This window comes from Giraffa tippelskirchi, chromosome 10 (genome assembly GCF_054371585.1).
Source record: "Giraffa tippelskirchi isolate mGirTip1 chromosome 10, T2T-mGirTip1v1.2.pri, whole genome shotgun sequence".
In the NCBI taxonomy this organism is placed as follows: domain Eukaryota; kingdom Metazoa; phylum Chordata; class Mammalia; order Artiodactyla; family Giraffidae; genus Giraffa; species Giraffa tippelskirchi.
The window spans coordinates 72328419-72346809 of NC_137284.1; the positions used below are offsets into that span (position 1 = coordinate 72328419).

Sequence of the window (18391 nt, forward strand, 5' to 3'; positions counted from 1 at the left end):
GAGAAAGTTATATGGTTGATGTGAATGCAGCTCTTAAGTTCCTCTTGGGGCTAATGACGGAGAAGGCAATAGCACCCCACTCCAGTACTCCTGCCTGGAAAATCCCATGGACGGAGGAGCCTGGTGGGCTGCAGTCCATGGGGTCGCTAAGAGTCGGACACGACTGAGCGACTTCCCTTTCACTTTTCACTTTCCTGCACTGGAGAAGGAAATGGCAACCCACTCCAGTGTTCTTGCCTGGAGAATCCCAGGGACGGAGGAGCCTGGTAGGCTGCCGTCTATGGGGTCGCACAGAGTCAGACACAGCTGAAGTGACTTAGCAGTAGCAGCAGCAAGGCTAATGAAGTCAGAAGAGAGCGCTTCAATACAGTTTGTAGGTTTCAGGTAGACAGGTGTTCTTAATAAGTCGTTGAAAGCCCCTTTATTGTTAGTACCTGGAGGCACTAAAGCTTCAACAACATCTGTGTTCCAGGGTTAAGGGTGGAAATGACAGGTGGGAGTACTAATCACAAACGTCTTACGGGGGAGAAAAACGCTGCTGACGTCAGAACTGACGGAGAGCTGGTCCTGCAAGCTGCGCTCTCGGTAGTAGTGGTAGCTGGAAGGACGTCTTTAAGAATGAAGAATTCTGCCAAAAGGAAGCTGCTTTCTTGGAAAGTTTCCTGTGGGTACGGTGCGTACTGTGATAAAGTAGGAATAGAGGGTCATTTATATCTGCCATTGTTCACGAGGAGGTGTGTTTGGGACTGGGAATCACACCATCCTGTCCATTTCTCTTGGTTCCCTTAGATGCCCACGTTGGGAATCAACTGCAGAATCAGCGAGAGCTGGTGGAAGCGAGTCCTTTGGTTTGTTGGGGGTGAAATCTCCAAGCCGAGAATAGCGGGACTGCGTACAGTGTTTCTATAAAATGTTAATTGGAATCAGTGTTCACTGCCCTTCTTTTATAAAGAATACACTCTATATGTTTTCCGTTATTGCACACTGTCAGTTTTGATTAAATCATACTTTTCACAACATACAGCTCTAAAGTGGAATAATATGGTGGTTAAGCGTGTTGACCCTGGGGCCAAACTTGCTGGGTTTGAGCACTGGCTCTGCTAATGAGCTATGTGATCTTTCTTTTCTTTTCTTTTTTTCATTAAGTTATTGAACATTTTCAGGCCCCAGCTAATCATAAGTGAGGGGCGCGGTATTTCACGTTTGTGGTGAGGTATTAATGAGTAAGATCTCAGCTCAGTGCCTGGAACTAGAGAGTCCAGTATGTTTGCTTTAATAATAACTAAAAATGTCAAATGTGATAATCAGCTCTTTCTCCGGGTGTGACTTTTGTTTCTGCATTAAAATCACAGCGTTAGTTTTGCTATTTCATAAACCTGACTTGACCAATTATGTAAAGGTCTTTGTGTACTAAAGTAACATTTTGCTGGGCAGAAATTTGTTTGGAGGGTAGGTTCAGTTCAGTCGCTCAGTCGTGTCCAACTCTTTGCGACCCCATGAGCCGCAGCATGCCAGGCCTCCGTGTCCATCACCAACTCCCGGAGTTTACCCAAACCCACATCCATTGAGTCAGTGACGCCATCCAACCATCTCATCCCCTCTGTCGTCCCCTTCTCCTCCTGCCCTAATCTTTCCCAGCATCAGGGTCTTTTCAAATGAGTCAACTCTTCGCATGAGGTGGCCAAAGTGTTGGAGTTTCAGCTTCAACATCAGTCCTTCCAATGAACACCCAGGACTGATCTCCTTTAGGATGGACTGGTTGGATCTCTTTGCAGTCCAAGGGACTCTCAAGAGTCTTCTCCAACACCACAGTTCGAAAGCATCAATTCTTCAGTGCTCTGCTTTCTTTATAGTCCAACTCTCACATGCATACATGACTCTGGAAAAACCATAGCCTTGACTAGACGGACCTTTGTTGGCAAAGTAATGTCTCTGCTTTTAAATATGCTGTCTAGGTTGGTCATAACCTTCCTTCCAAGGAGTAAGTGTCTTTTAATTTCATGGCTGCAATCACCATCTGCAGTGATTTTGGAGCCCTGAAAAATAAAGTCAGCCACTGTTTCCCCATCTATTTGCTATGAAGTGATGGGAGGGTAGGTTAGTAATGGGCAAATTTACAGGGAGAAATGATTCTTCAGTTGTAGCAGACCTTCTCTTTAAGTGTGTGAGGAGAAGCTTTGGTGTTACCTTACCCCCAGACTGGGGGTAGGGGAGGGTGCAGCACGTGGATCGGTTTGCTGGGGTTGCCCTGACAACCCTGACCACACACAGGCTAACTTAAAACAACAGAAACTTATCCTCTCACAGGTGAGGCTAGGAGTCCCAGATCAAGGTATCGGCAAGACCAATTGTTTCTGATTGCTGTGAAGGATAATCTGTTCACTCTCACCTGGCTTCTTGTGGCTTGCTGTAACTTGCAGCATTCCTTGGCTTCTGTAGCATCACCGAGATTTCTGTTCACATGATATTCTGTCTCTGTGCATGACTCCGTTTAAAATCCCCTTTTTTGTAAGAATGTCAGTCATACTCGTTTAGGGACCCACCCCCTACTCCAGTCTGACCTCATCTTGGTCAATAATATCTTCAGTGACTCTATTTTCAAATAAGGTCACATTTGGAAACACTCGGGGATTTAAGACCACAACCCCTGAGTTTTGGGGGAACCCAATTCAACCTGTGACAGTATCCTGTCCTTGAAAACACTATAAGGTACTTCAAGAAGTTGCAGGAGTCAGTCAGCACTCAGCAAAAATTCAATTGCCTGATTTCAAAGCTGTGGGCAGTGGATTCATTTCATCTTTTAAGAAAAGACGTTCATAAACTGATGTTCATAAAGTTCATCACTGTAACCATGGGGGAATTACACACTTAATGGCATCGTACTCTGGGTGGTTGCCACCGTCTTGCCTCCCCCCGCAGCAGTCACAGTGTATTTTATGAGGGTGTGTGCATGCATGGATGTGAGAGATGCTGACTTTGAGCCGCCAAGTGCTTTTCGTTCTGTGAAAAAATAGATGTTGCATTAGAAACAATGTTTAAAAACAGTGGGGCGAGATGGGGGGAAGGTTATCTTTTGTTACACAGGAAGGATGTTTGTGAATACACAGATTTTGTATTATGCGTCACTTTCAGTGCAGTTGTGTTCACGGAGTGCTACTGCAGATTCTCAAGCACGTCTGTCTCATTCTTTATAGTATGTGATCCTCTGTGTTAAAGTTTGTCTGAAGCTTGGCACAGTATCTTAACCTAATCTAAAATTCTGAAGGACCTTACTAAGGAAACCTTGTGCACTTTTGTATTTTAAAGTTAAACCAATGAAGGAGAATTTCTTTAGCCCCTATAATGTGCTTTAGTGTTTCATCATGTGGATTTCTGTAATGGTGGGATACATTCTTGTTCAGAGATGCCTCGATGCTGCATCTTGTGTGAAGCCCCACTTGGAGTCAGGGCCATCCTCATGATGGATCTTACCACTAGATTAGGAACTCTTGGGAACAGAATTGCCTTATTTTTATTTATTTTATCTTTGGATCCATAATATCAAACACAGTGTATGGCACAGAGTAGAAGTTTAATTGGGAGAGATTAAGTGCTATAAAATAATTGAAGTTACTTTCTGGAACTTAGAAATTGATTGATTTGAAATATAAAGGAAATGTTGCAAAAAAAAGGAATGTTGCTGTTTTAGGCAAAAAATGAGGAGGGGCCCCTCCTACAGTAACTCTTCGACAGGGGTTGCTATGGTTAGGAAATGAAAGTACAGGTCACCCAGTTAAATGTGAATTTCACATAAATGGCAAATATGCTTTTAGTATAACTGTGTCCTAGATGTTGCATAGGATATACTTTTATTTTTTAAAAAAGTTTGCTAATCTCTAATTTAAATTCAACTGGATGTTCTTTACTGACAATGCTGTTCTAATCTCTTTTTGAATATGTAACTTTTAAAAACTATTATATTCTTTGAAATGTAAATGAAAGTTCCCCAAACTCCTCTATGAAAATGCCTGTCCACACGGAATTGTGCATACTGTTTCAGGTAGTTGTGTAAGTAATATAATTATTAATATTGGGTGTATTAAAGATGGAATAAATACCTTTTTGGACATTACAAGGCTAAAAGTAGTGGAAGTAAAGTTAACATATACACATGTGTTCTCTGCTTAGTCCTGCATTTCAAAGCTGGGGTGACGACGAATGATGGAGTCTCAACCACTGAGTTTATAAAATGAAGAAATCAGAAATATCAGCTAGGATATAGAATTTTAATTGTTAGAGTAGAGAATGAAACTAAATTGGTTGCAAGACTACACTGATTAATGTAACTTATTTTCAAATAATGTATATATATGTATAGTAAATGTTCTTGTATGTGTAATTATATGCATACTTGAATTATATAATTTAAATATATATGAAAACATATAAAGGCATGTATATTTTCATGGTAAAGAATAATAAGTTTATCATTTAGTAACATTTTTACACTAGAAGAAAAACAAGTGAATATTCTATTAGTTTTTAAGACTGCAACTGTCAACTGATTGCTTCTTAGTTCACTGCAAATAACCACTGATGTTTTCTGCCTCTGTACTATTTATGCAACAATGAAATCAGTTATATTACTCTTCATGTATTAAATTATTATAGAGAATACAAATATACTTTGATCTCTTAGAATGCATTAAAAAAAAAACAACTCCAGACTTTGACCTAAAATAAAAATAGGATATTTAATATTCTTTTGCAAAGAGGATACATGTATATCTACTATTGATGGTCATGTAAAAAGCAGAGACATTACTTTGCCAACAAAGGTCCATCTAGTCAAAGCTATGGCTTTCCAGTAGTCATGTATAGATGTGAGAATTGGACTATAAAGAAAGCTGAGCACTGAAGAACTGATGCCTTTGAACTGTGGTGTCAGAGAAGACTCTTGAGAGTCCCTTGGACAGCAAGGAGATCCAACTGGTCAATCCTAAAGGAAATCGGTCCTGGATATTCATTGGAAGGACTGATGCTGAAGCTGAAACTCCAATACTTAGGCCACCTGATGCGAAGAACTGACTCACTGGAAAAGACCCTGATGCTGGAGAAGATTGAAGGCAGGAGGAGAAGGGGACAACAGAGGATGAGATGGCTGGATGGCATCACCGACTTGATGGGTATGAGTTTGAGCAAGCTCTGGGAGATGGTGATGGACAGGGAAGTCTGGCGTGTTACAGTCAATGGCAAAGAGTTGGACACGACTGAGCGACTGAACTGTAACCTATTTATATCTAAATAGATAAGTTGCTGAAAGTCTGCTTAAAATGAACTGAATAATGATCAAGTAAAATCTGAAAGAAACTTTTCTTTCCCTGACTCATGAAACATTGGAATTAATTAGATATAGATATCATAAATGTTGTATATCTATCTCATAAGATAGTGTACCTTTGTATCTAAAATAATTCAAGTTATTTAAATGCAGCCAAATCCTATGGATTAGGATAACTTTTGCCCATCTGAAACATTCTTACCTTTCTGAGAATTAATCTCAGCTGATTAAGAGATTTTCATCAGTGATTAGAATTACTGTAACTGATGATGGAAATTTTGTCCATAAAAAATCAGGATTTTGGGAGACTGTTATTTGAAGGAATAGAAGACATGGATGTGATACTCCAGAAGCTTCCTGTCAAGAATTGAGTTGGTGGTTGAATGTTTGATAATTTCAGAGTGTATAGATTCCTCTTCATCTAGTTGGCTGGAGGAATTCTTTAATATTCTGGAGACAATTTTGTTCTTCTTAAAATTATTAAGTGTTAAATATCCATCTAATAAGAAAAATGTATTTAAAGTTTTAAAATATTATTTAAATTTATTATAATTAGAGATAAAAAGAAGTAAATGGTTAATTCTAAGAGTTGGGCTGCTAAAAGTTCAAACAATAAGTGGATAGAGATGATCCATTTGCTTTGGTGACATGAAGATCAGGCATGACCTAAGCTTGCATGTTCTATGTAATAAAGGGGTCAGAAATAAGATTAGATTACTTGGTAGAAGGAATGATAGATCAGAAAATAGAAACAACCAATGTAAATGCCTTTTTCTTATGTCTCCGCTGTAACTATCAGCTCATGAAAAGCTTTCTTTGCTACCAGTGCAGGCAAACCACAACATTGTCATGCTCAGGTTTTGACTTTTATTGATATATCATTTTACCTTCATAAGAATATTCAAGCACATTAAGAACGTAAATGATAATGTTACACAATTCATGTACCCACCCATTTAGTTTTAGTTAGTTAACCAGAAGTTTTTCTTCATGACTTTTGACCTCTTAGAGGTAATATATTATAACTCGGATTGAATAAGTTTTAATGCTTTCTTCATGTTTTCTATCACTGTAATAAAGTAAATATATATTATTAGTAAATGAGAGTATAAAATTTTATAATTAACCCTGAATCTAAAATCAACCTGTTTAACAGATATAAAGATATGGGGATTTATCTGCAATATTAAAAACTATTATATAAAAGTGTACACATAAATTTAGGGATTAGACCTTTAAGAGCTGATTAATTACTTTACGTTAAAGAATTTTATCAGAGGGATTTGAGGGGGTATCTGTTTTGTTACCTGATTATTTTGTATTAGTTTCATTGGATATGACAAGCATAGCTATCTTATTAAGCATAGCTGATAGTAAGTGTTTTTAAGAATGAAAGTCCCAAGTCAGACTGTATCTCCTTGCTTATAGTCATTAAAGGAAGAGAAAGAGTTTAACTTGTTAATCACTTTGAGGAAATCACATATGATCTTGGATATGAGAAGAATGGACTGGTTTAGTGTAATTTTAATGTGTACTCTATCCTGTTTGATGGTCTTAAAATTTAGTGATCACAAGGACTGTTAGAGATCCCTGTTGAAAAAGGAGATTCCAAGTTGTCCCAGAAATTCTGATGTCAGTTGGAGCTAAGAGTTTGCATTTTAACCACAACCACCACTGCCAATCCCAGGAACTGTGATGGGTGGGAAGCACTGTTTGAGGGAAAGTGCTGATGGAGGGCATCACTCACCCTTCTAACAGTCAAGTGTTGCTAGCATCACTGTTTAAGATAATTTGAGAATACTTACATAGTGGTAAATCCTGAGGTTCATATGTATATAATCTGTTCGAGTATCTTCCAGTTATATCAGCTCTGACTGTTAAAGAAGGATCTGCCCACAAAAAATAAGTTACTTACATATTTTTTAAAAGTTCTGAAAATCATTCATGCTTCTAGCTCTGAAACAAACGTTAAGCATATTTACAAGCTAAATCAGTTTTCATACATGTTAATTCATGATGAGTTAATCAGAATTTCCACTTTAGTGTGCTACAGCTCTCTATCAACATAGTTTAGAGAACTGTACTGAAAGTATTTTGGGGATTGATTTAATAGCATGAGTTAATTTAAAAATAAAACTTCAATATTTACAAGTTGCAAATATAGATATAATGAGTTTGATTGTTGAACTAACAAGAGCTGTTGTTGACTGGGTTACTAATGCTGCTGCTGCTGCTGCTGTTAAGTCACTTCAGTCGTGTCCGACTCTGTGTGACCCCATAGATGGCAACCCAACAGGCTCCACCATTCCTGGGATTCTCCAGGAAAGAACACTGGAGTGGGTTGCCATTTCCTTCTCCAATGCATGAGAGTGAAAAGTGAAAGTGAAGTCGCTCAGTTGTGTCTGACTCAGTGACCCCATGGACTGCAGCCTACTAGGCTCCTCTGTCCAGAGGATTTTCCAGGCAAGAGTACTGGAGTGGGGTGCCATTGCCTTCTCCAGGGTTACTAATGACTCCTCTTTAAAAGGAATAGTACTTGAACTAACATTTGAAAGTAAATAAAAGCAAGAAGGCTACTGATTTTGTAAATCTGATGGAAAGAGATTACACAATTACCCACAAACATGATTCTAGGCACATACTGTCCATCAGGTGATAAATTCTTATCTGTGGTCTCATGCTAGCAAAAGAAGAAAAAAAAATGTTATTGGATTGTTTTTAACAGTTGATTTAAAAATACTTTATGTAAACAAAGTTTTCAGTAAATTTTATATTTTAGCCTCTTACAATTCTATATAATATTCTATGTCCACTAATACTGCATAGCTCTTTTGGCCTTTAAATAAAGACTAAAAGAGATTCAACTTTTCCATTGAATTGAAATATTAAAAAAAAATTGTAGTGATCATGTACCATGAGATTCAGCATGATGAAATTATTCTGAGCCATTTCTTGTATTTCTTTATTTTGGGCAAACACTTTTTTTAGTGCTGTGGGGAAAGATATAATGCCAGTTAGTTTCAAGGATCAAGATTACTTTAAAATAATGTAGCAAAATAAAGCTAGTATTTTGCATTTGTTTGCTTCTATAACTTGGATGTTAATAGTTGATTGGCCCATTGCTACTCTGTCTCTCATTGAAAGCAATGAGGGACACAGTCTATCCAAGTGGGGGGAGCGTCAAGGGATAATCACATTGAAATCACCAGTTTTATAATGTCACTTAATTCATTGACTCATTGGTTAAAACATCATCTTTTCAGCCAGTTTTCCCACCTTTTTGGGGGCAGGGGAGGCAGAGGGATATAAAATCCTGAAGGACACATAATATAAATATATTCAGCAGTAGATTGCTAACAATCATTGTAGTCACTAAGCCCCTTAGTAAAGTTATGGTACTCTATCAGTTGTCTTTTTTTTTTTAAATAGAATTTCGAGTGCCTTCTTAATTTGTAACTAGGTCACTTTCTTACTTCATATTGGAAATACAAGACGATCTCAAAAGCATAAATTACCTTGGCAGTATTGACAGTCCTCCAAGTGATGAATAACCATCAGTGGCTTGTTACTAAACAGAGAGAGTGTGAAATTGAGCCAAGTGATTCATTCAAGTCAAACTGTACAGAGAAATTAGATTTAAGGTTTTCATACTTTCTGTAAGACATTAAGTAAAATTCTCAGGTTGACAAATCACAGCGCTGTAATCTAGAGTAGTGTTACTCATAAAATGACCCCAGAACTGAAGCATCAGCCTCACCAGAAATGTAGCTCATTAGAAATGTAAATTATCTGACTCCCCCCAGGTCCACTCAATCAGAATCTCTGGGGGTGAGGTCCAGGAATCACAGCTTAACAAGTTGACCAGGTCATTCTTACATATACTGTAGTCCAGTTAGAAAGATAGAGTCAATTCTGTCTCCAAAGTTGAAAGGATATGAACAAGACATTCATTTCCAGTGAACATGTGGTATAAAATTTTAGGAGAATAAAGTTTTTACTTATTTTCTTCTGTTTTTAGTTTTTGCAAAAAGACTATTAATATTTGGTTATTTTTACCAACTTTCACTCTTGTCATAATTCTATAAGCAATCTCAGTGAGAGTTCCTTCCTATATATTTTTCAGTGTCAGTTTGATTTTAACTCTTGGAAAAAAAAATTTTTATGATAGTTAATTGACTGCTGTTTAGAATTAGAGAAAAGTTAGAATGTTGACTATAGTAAAGGATAAATGAATTATGATTTGGATACATAAGATATTTTTTAATGTTTAATTTTGAGAGGATGTTGGGTACAAAAAGAGACTAATGTAAAAATATAAATCATAAACCTTTAAAAGAACAGAGGTAAAATGAAATACACCTCAAAGAAAATAAACTTTGAGTTGTTAATTTCATTTAATCCTCAAACTTAGAATTTACATTAATTTTAGGTAAAATAAATCCTACAACTTTTAAAATTTATAACATAGAAAGTTAACATTTACCAACTTCACATTTCCTTTTTTTTTTTTTCCTTTTTAACTTTGCCGATACTCAAGCCTAAAGAAATATAAAGGTGAGGCAGGAGTAACATCGAGGGCAAAAAATTAAGTGCTTTGTTTCTGCATCCTAGACATCCCTCATGCCTCACCATAATATCAGCCCTTCTATACTCTAAGAATTTAAAGAATAAAATTTTGCAATAGTATCTTCTAATACCTTAATGGTTTCATCCTTATAATTAATCTTTGTAATTTATTTTGGTGTAAAATGTGAGATATGGATCCAAGTTTATTTTCCACATGACTCTCAAATTCTAACAATAATTATTTTACATACTCTGTGTCCCCTATTCCTGACTTAAAATGCTGCTTTATCACATACACAGTTTCTGTTGTATCTGGTTTTATTTCTATTTTCTCCATTCTGTTCAGTTCATTTACCAGTAACATATTGTTTTATTGTAGTTTGATAAAATGTTACATATTGATTAAAGGCTAGTCCCCACTGTTTTCTTTTTCAGAATATTCCTAACTATTTGTGTCTATGTTCCCATTTCAATTTTAGAATTATTTTTTAAACAAAAATTGTACTAATATATTGTGATTGTCTTTAAAAAATTTGAAGTATAACGAGAATTGACATTTTTACAATGTTGAGTCTTCCTATATAAGAACACAGAACTCTTGTCATAGGTTTGTAATTTTCTCAGTAGTACATTTAGTTCATAACAGATTTCGTGCATTTTCTGTCATTTATCCTGAGATATTTTGTCTTTTTTTGCTGCTATTTAACCATTTTAATTTTATGTGCGTGTGTGCTAAGTCTCTTTAGTTGTGCCTGACTCTTTGTCACCCAATGAACTGTAGCCCACCAGGCTCCTCTGTCCATGAGATTCTCCAGGCAAGAGTACTGGAGTGGGTTGCCATGCCCTCCTCCAAGAGATCTTCCTGACCCAGGGATCATACCCATGTCTCTTATGTCTCCTGAATTGGCATGCAGGTTCTGTATCACTGGCATTACCTGAGAAGTCCTTTAATTTTATTTATATATATATGCCATTGATTTCTGGGTATTAATTTAGTCTCATCTAATTTAACTTAATTTTCATACTTCTGAATACTTAGAATTGATTCTCAAGTTTTTCATGTACACAGTCAACATCTGCAAATGAAGGTACTTTCACACTCTCCTTTTAAAGTTTTTCTTATCTAATTGCATTGATTGGTGTCTCGAGAACAATGTTAGTAATTGTGGTGATTAAAGAATCCCATCAGTGGGATACTTTAACTGATTTTCCCAGTAAGCATGATACTGGGTTTTTAGGTTTGTTTTTTTGTTTTTACTGGGATGGATATTTCCTTGTTAGGATAAATAAAAATAAATTAATATTGTTAAATAAAAGTTTTTAAAACTCCAATATGGATTTGGCATTATTGTAAATGCCTCTTCACCATTTATGCTGATAGGAGACACTTGTATGATTTGTGTCCTTATGAATGTTAGATTATTTTAATAGATTTCTTAATCTTGAATCTTTTGGCATTCCCAAACTGAATTTCACTTTATCAGAGTATATTTTTTAAGTGTTCTGCTGGCTGCTCTTTGCTAATATGTTGTTTACTTTTTGCATTTCTCTTTGATAATAAGATTATTCTGTAAAGTTTTCTGTGTTTTTTGATAATGTTTGTCCAGTGTTGAGAGTGTGTTATTCAATTATTTGGAATCTTTCCTTTTTCTTTGAAAGTTGAATTGAACTCTCTTTTGATATTTGATAAATATTTGGGGTGCTTTTAAAAATGTAAGTTTCTCAGCTCTATCCCCTCAAAGTCAGTAGATCTTCAAGGATAAAAATCATGTCACTCTTGGTCATTGAGTGTATAACAGTGCCTGGCACATAGCAGTGGGTACTCAGTAAGTACTGGACTGACTGACCATGAATGTGGAGTTTAAAGAAGGCTCTCTGAATTGTTCTGATAATCAGACAGCCTTGAGAAGCACTGCTGTAAACCAGGTTTCTGTTTAAGCCTGTATAATGCCCAGTGTGTAAAGCTGTTTTGTTTATGCAGCTTATATTCAAAAGTTTACTTAGTGGATGTTAACTAGACTTATTGGTGTACCATTTTGCTATATATACAAATATCAATCATTATTTTGTATGTCTGACACTAATACAATGTTAAGTCAGTTATTCCTCAGTATAAAAGCTTGCCTGGGTTACTAAAGAATTAATACAAGGATATTTAGAACTCTTGTTTATAAAAAACTCTAATAGGAACTCTTAGTTTAAACGGCACTCAATATCAGAGCAAATTGTTACTGTGTCCTTTCAAAAGCTAACATGCTAGTTTTTTGGCTCTCAACCATGACGTATGTGTATCATCTGTCAAAGTTGAATGAGAGGTATTTTACCTTTTTTGAGAATGAAAGAGACCTTCCTCATAAGTCTGCACCCAAGTGATGTCATCTCCCCATCCTAAAACAGAAGAGGGAAATCAGTGTATCAACTCAAGACCCCTGAAGAGTTCTGAAATGCACATGTGCCATTTGGTATAGAGGATACATGATTATAATTAGATAGGAAGAGGTTGTGTTCTTTTAGATGATAGTGCTGAGGTTTTGTAACTCTGTTTCACATCTCAACACCCATGGCCTTGAACCTAATAAATGTTCAGTAGATGCTATTATGGTTAGTGGTGATTGATAAGATATCTTTGGACCATGCAAAAACTCTGGCTTTCAGATTGTACAGGAGAAGACTAGTTAATCTGCATGCTTTGTAAGTGCTAGTGCTAAGTTGCTTCGGTCATGTCTGACTTTTTGTGACCTGTGGACTGTAGCCCGCCATGTTCCTCTGTCCATGGGATTCTCCAGGCAAAAACATTGGAGCGGTTTGCTGTTTCCTCCTCCAGGGGATCTTCCTGACCCAGGGATTGAACCCAGGTCTCTTGCATCTCCTGCATTGGCAGGTGGGTTCTTTACCACTAGTGCCACCTGGGAATCCCATACATACTTTGTAAATCTATTAGGAATGTATTGGACTATACTGTCTAGTGTCCTTGAAGCTTGAGTATTGAGAGATGTTGACGCCTTTAAAATGAAAATACATCATGAAAAAACACAATTTCAAATTTTGCTTTTGAGTTGTTAACAGGTAAAAAATTCTGCTGTAGAAATTTCATAGTTGAGAGACAAACCAATAAAACACAGTTGTTTTGGAAGCATCCAAAAAAGAGTGGAGGAGAGGGAGACAGAACGCAAGGAGTAGAGAGAGAACCTACTGGTCCTTAAAGAGGTGATGTGAGGAGACGGGGATGTATACTCGTGATTGAAGAATGACTGTCGAGGAGAAGACACAAAGTATTTCATAGTATTTTCTGGAAACGTCTCAGTCTACAGATGGAAAAGACTGAATTAATTTGAAAATAGAAATATTTGCAGTCTAGTTTGTACTCAGATTTTTTTGTATGCTGAGACTCTTCCCTGGTGGCTCAGACGGTAAAGCGTCTGCCTACAATGCGGGAAATCCAGGTTCGATCCCTGGGTTGGGGAACATCCTCTGGAGAAGGAAATGGCAACCCGCTCCAGTACTCTTGCCTGGAAAATCCCATGGACGGAGAGCGTGGTAGGCTACAGTTCATGGGGTCGCAAAGAGTCAGACACGACTGAGCGACTTCACTTTCTTTTCTTTCTTTCTTTCAAGTGTGTCAGACTGGAGTTTCTTGTTTTGATACCATGGCTTAGAAGATGGCCAGGACTTATGAAACAGAATTATGAAGCAAGATAAATATGATTGCAAGATTCTTGTCAGGTTTTCATTTGTTTGTTAATAGAGACTATTAAATATAATTAATAACAATACAATTCATCTATTGAAAGTAGATACTTTTTTCGGTGTATTTACATAGTGTGCAACCATCACCGCACTAATTAAGAGAACATTTTTATCACCTGAAAATGAAACCACTCAGTTATCACCACCTAATCCTTTCATTTCCTTAACCCTAAGAAACACTGAATCCACTTTCTGTCTGTAGGTTACCTTATTCCAGATGTTTTGTGTCTGGAATCATATAAGATGTGATGTATTTTATGGCTGGATGCTTTCATTCAGTACAATGTTTTCAAGGTTCATCCATGTCATTGCGTGTATTAGGACTTCATTCTTGGGCCATTCCATTGTAACACTATACCACATTTTCTTTATCCATTCATCATTTGATGAACATTTGGGTTGTTTCTACTTTTTGGATTTTATGAATACTGCTGCTGTGAACACATGGATGCAAAACTTTTGTGTGAACATATGTTTTCATTTTCCCTGGGTATATCCCTAGAGGTGGAATTGCTGGACCAAATGGTAACTGTACCTTTAACATTTTGGGGGCACTACCAGACTTTTTCCAAAGTGACTGCATTATTTTACTCCCTTACCAGAAATGTTGTTGGTTTGTTTTGCCTGATTTTAGACGCTGGATATTGGAAGACCAACTTATGTTAGCTTAGTACCCCCACCTTAGCAGGAACCGTTCCTGTCTGTAGTAATCCTGAAGGATTTTCTTTGCTTGAGCATATGTCGTAACTTTATGCTATGTTTAGCATTCAATAAAAGTTCCTTTGGAAACAGCCAGTGAGACTAGGCTCCTACTTAATTTCCCTCTTCTGTTGCAAATACCATTCAATGCTAGAATGTCAGCAATGGGAAGAATTACTGTTCTCTGCCCTTGGTGAACTTAGTTCTGCAAACATTAAAGGAACATCTGCTATATGCCTTGCTCCACTTGGCACTGGGTGTACAAAGGTGGGGGAGGATAGTCCCTGCTCTCAAACAGTTCGTTCATAGCTTGGCAAGATAGTCATATTGTATTATAATTGTTTTTATACACTTTACCTCATAATCACAATAGACCAAAGGTAGTACAAAGGAGAAGGCAATGGCACCCCACTCCAGTACTCTTGCCTGGAAAATCCCATGGGTGGAGGAGCCTGATAGGCTGCAGACCCATGGGGTCGCTAGGAGTCGGACATGACTGAGCGACTTCACTTTCATTTTTCCCTTTCATGCACTGGAGAAGGAAATGGCAACCCACTCCAGTATTCTTGCCTGGAGAATCCCAGGGACGGCAGAGCCTGGTGGGCTGCCGTCTATGGGGTCACACAGAGTCGGACACGACTGAAGCGACTTAGCAGTAGCAGTACAGAATTTAAACTGTCTTCAGGGTCTCTGTTCATTGTTGTTGTTATTTATTCACTCAATCATGTCCAACTCTTTGCAACTCCATGGACAGCAGCATGCCAGGCTTCCCTGTCCTTCACCATCTCCTGGAGTTTGCTCTAATTCATGTCCATTGAGTCGATATTGCCATCCAACCATCTCGTCCTCTGTTGCCCCCTTCTCCTACCCTCAGCCTTTCCCAGCATCAGGGTCTTTACCAATGAGTCAGCTCTTCGCATTGGGTAGCCAAAGTATTAGAGCTTCAGCATCAGTCCTTCCCATGAATATTTGGTCTGATTTCCCTTAGGGTTGACTGGTCTGATCTCCTTGCGGTCCAAGGAACTCTCAAGAGTCTTCTCCAACACCAGAGTTAGAAAGCATCGTTTTTTTGGCACTCAGCCTTCTTTATGGTCCAACTCTCACATCCATACATGACTACTGGAAAAACCATAACTTTAACTAGATGGACCTTTGTCAGCAAAGTGGTATCTCTGCTTTTTAATATGCCATCTAGGTTCGTCACTGATTTTCTTCCAAGGAGCAAGTGTCTTTTAATTTCATGGTGCAGTTACCATCCACGGTGATTTTGGAGCCCAAGAAAATAAAATCTGTCACTGTTTCCACTTTTTCCCCTTCTATTTGCCATGAAGTGATGGGACTGGATGTCATGATCTTAGTTCATAATTCATAATTCAGTACTGGCTATGTTTACATGTCATCTGAGATTTCGTTCATCTTCAATATGTGTTTATTGAGTACTTACTGTATGCAGGTGCTGCTTGCAGAGGAGTTCTTTTGATTCCAAAGAAAGTTAAGATTTTGGGGTTCACTTTTATATTGAACCATTTCTTAACTTTTTCCAATTAATAGTCCCTCTTCTCCCTAACAATGTCTCTGTTTAACTGGTGCTGCTCCCCACTCCAAGCAGCTCCATATGCTACTTGGTGTTACACATGGTGTTTAATTCAGCCCTCGAAGGTCTTTAAGGGCAGTGACTAATTTGGTCTTTGGCAATTTAAGGCTGATGAGTTCGTTGTTTTATGACTATTGTCTGTGTATATATGGAGATCACATGATAAATTACACTGAGGAAAATATTTCCCTCTTTTTATTTATTTTGCAAAAGCTTACTAATTTTTTTAGACTTTCTGTGATTTTAAACTGAAGTAGAATTAATTATTTTGGCTGAATATTGGTGAGCAGTTGGCTGGCATCCAGTACATTTATTAAGGGATAAATTAACTTGGAAAGAAAGTCAATATTTTCAAATTTGAAATTATGCTATAGTTTATCTCCATTTGTTTATTACTTAGTTCACATTGCCATTCCAAGTAGTGGTCAAGTGTTTTTTTTTGGGTTGTGCTACTAATTTAGAATTAGCTATATGCAGATGAATGATTTTCTTTACATTTCTGGTAGCTGGAAATGTAGGATTCAATTTTGAGAATCTTGTTTATATTTCTTTATAGGTGAAGATATATTTGTTTCTTAGGTCAAAGTAAAGCAGTTGATACAAAGCAGATGTTTTCTCAACAGTGTAGCCCATGGCAAATCTAGATCTTATTGTCTAAAAATACTATTTCGGTTACCCGGAGTCAGCATAGCAAACACTTGGTTAACCAGAATTCTTGGAGGATGGAGATAAAATAATTTTTGAGGGATCCCAGTATAAAATCATTCCAAATTATTTTCTTGCCTGAATCAATATTGGACAGAGCACTGGAACAAATTCTATGGAAATTCTGATTGCATTTAGGATATCAGTATGACATATCAATCAATAGAATTTTCCAGAATTTTCTAGGACCCTGGTTACCAAAGTTATAGGCAATGAAACTAGTTTTCCACTATCTCTATAGAAGATGCAGCACAATTTCTTTTTCATTTGATTTGGCTCACTCTTTAAAATTAACTGATCCTTTCTGGGATTCTTTTTCCCCTGTTTTCAAGTGACACACAACAAAAAATTCCAGTTAATTGAGTTGGTTTTATAAATAGACTGGGCAAGAAATGAAGAATTTTAAAACAATCCAAATGACTGAGTTTAGAAAATAAAATGAAATTCCCGTACCTCTTGAAAGTGTCTGAGGAGGTCTCTTTTCCTTTTTGATAGCAATGGCAAGGTTGGAAGAAACTGTGATGAATAAGAGGCAGAGGACCAGAGCTGAGTGTGACATCATGTCTTCTCAAGTATCCTTCAGAACTGGATGGTAAAAAATGTCAGAATCTAGTAGGTTACCTCAAGCCGTCCTCAAGACATTTGTTAAGAGTTAGACCAAACTTAGGCTGACACGTTGCTTTGCTTGTGTGAGTTGACATGGTACAATCATCTAGAACTTTCACATTTTATTTTTAAATTATTGTAAAAATGCAATCAATTCAATAAAAGTCCACCTGATGAAAAGCCACAGTGTTTGGGCTTCCTGGAGGCAGTACAATGAAGTTGACATCCAAACAGGCACCCAAAGCCTACTTCTGACAGCCTTTGAGTGCTTACAGCGCTGCTTTAAATCTCAGATAAAATCATGTTGATTAAAGGGCTTGCCCCTGCTGAATGCAGTGGGAAGGTGACAAGTGTCATGCATAAATAATCTTTGCCTTTTGATTAATACATTGTTTTAACTTTATGCCAAGACAGTAAGATGAGGCATGAACAATTAGTGCTTAAAGTGCAAATGAGAGGAAAAATGGAATATAGAGGTTCTTGTTTTTCAGTTCCTTGATAGTCATTTATCTTTATCCTCCCATCGTTGACTCAACCTTTGGCTCTTCAGTGTGCAACCCTGCCCTATTTAAAAATCAGGCCTCTCATTTCAGCATCTTTCTTTTGCCAGTGGGGCATCCCTTCAGTTCTCTCCTGGATTGAAAATGGTTGCTTTGGTTCTATTTAAATTATTTTCTTTCCTAATCTGGAAAGGACTCACTTGTAAATTTCTTTGTATTGAGAAACCCTGTTAAACAATAATCATGATGCTGATAAGTATTGCAGTTTAAGTTCTTATAACTTGGTAATACTGTAAAACATTTCAGAATGCCATCTTTTACCTTACGGATGTCATCTTGTACTGTAAAGATTGGAACAAAGAAAGGGTAGATTTCAGTAGGGGATAAAGACAGTTGAATCTGGAACACAGAGTCCAATGTGGGGAGGGCAGGCTTTGTTGGGGTGAAAGTTGCTGTAGAGAAATGGAAGCAATCATCTAAGTCAGGGTCTTAACTTGGGTCCAGGAAGCTTCTAGACGATCTGTGATTGAGTTCCTGAAGTCTCAAAAATCTCTGAATTTGTCTATAAAATTTTATGAGCTTTTGTTCTCTTTTCTGGGGAAGAGAGCCCCCAGTTGCCATAAGATTCTTCCAGGTATCTTTAGAAGCAAGGAG

At 37.3% G+C, this 18391-nt stretch overlaps 1 protein-coding gene across 1 annotated transcript; it reads right to left on the reverse strand.

Moving 5' to 3' along the window:
- Positions 1 to 6170: 6170 nt before the first annotated feature.
- Positions 6171 to 17216, reverse strand: AGR3 (anterior gradient 3, protein disulphide isomerase family member). The gene is made up of 7 exons (XM_081537665.1): positions 17085 to 17216; positions 12211 to 12274; positions 8836 to 8888; positions 8234 to 8310; positions 7937 to 8000; positions 7126 to 7209; positions 6171 to 6389 (listed from the first exon to the last, which is right to left on the reverse strand). Exons 1-7 carry the CDS (start codon positions 17191 to 17193, stop codon positions 6340 to 6342), a joined length of 501 nt encoding a protein of 166 aa, XP_081393791.1. The 5' UTR covers positions 17194 to 17216; the 3' UTR covers positions 6171 to 6339.
- Positions 17217 to 18391: the final 1175 nt, after the last annotated feature.

Excerpts from the sequence above, each read along its gene's own strand:
- AGR3 (XM_081537665.1), bottom strand. The coding sequence starts at position 17,193 with ATGATGTCACACTCAGCTCTGGTCCTCTGCCTCTTATTCATCACAGTT. Across the intron at positions 8,311-8,835 it reads GGACTGTCAATACTGCCAAG|CACTAAAAAAAGTGTTTGCC; the intron begins GTAATTTATGCT and ends CTTTCCCCACAG. Across the intron at positions 6,390-7,125 it reads ACCTCAGGATTTACCACTAT|TGATAGAAAACATGAAGAAA; the intron begins GTAAGTATTCTC and ends ACTTTATTACAG.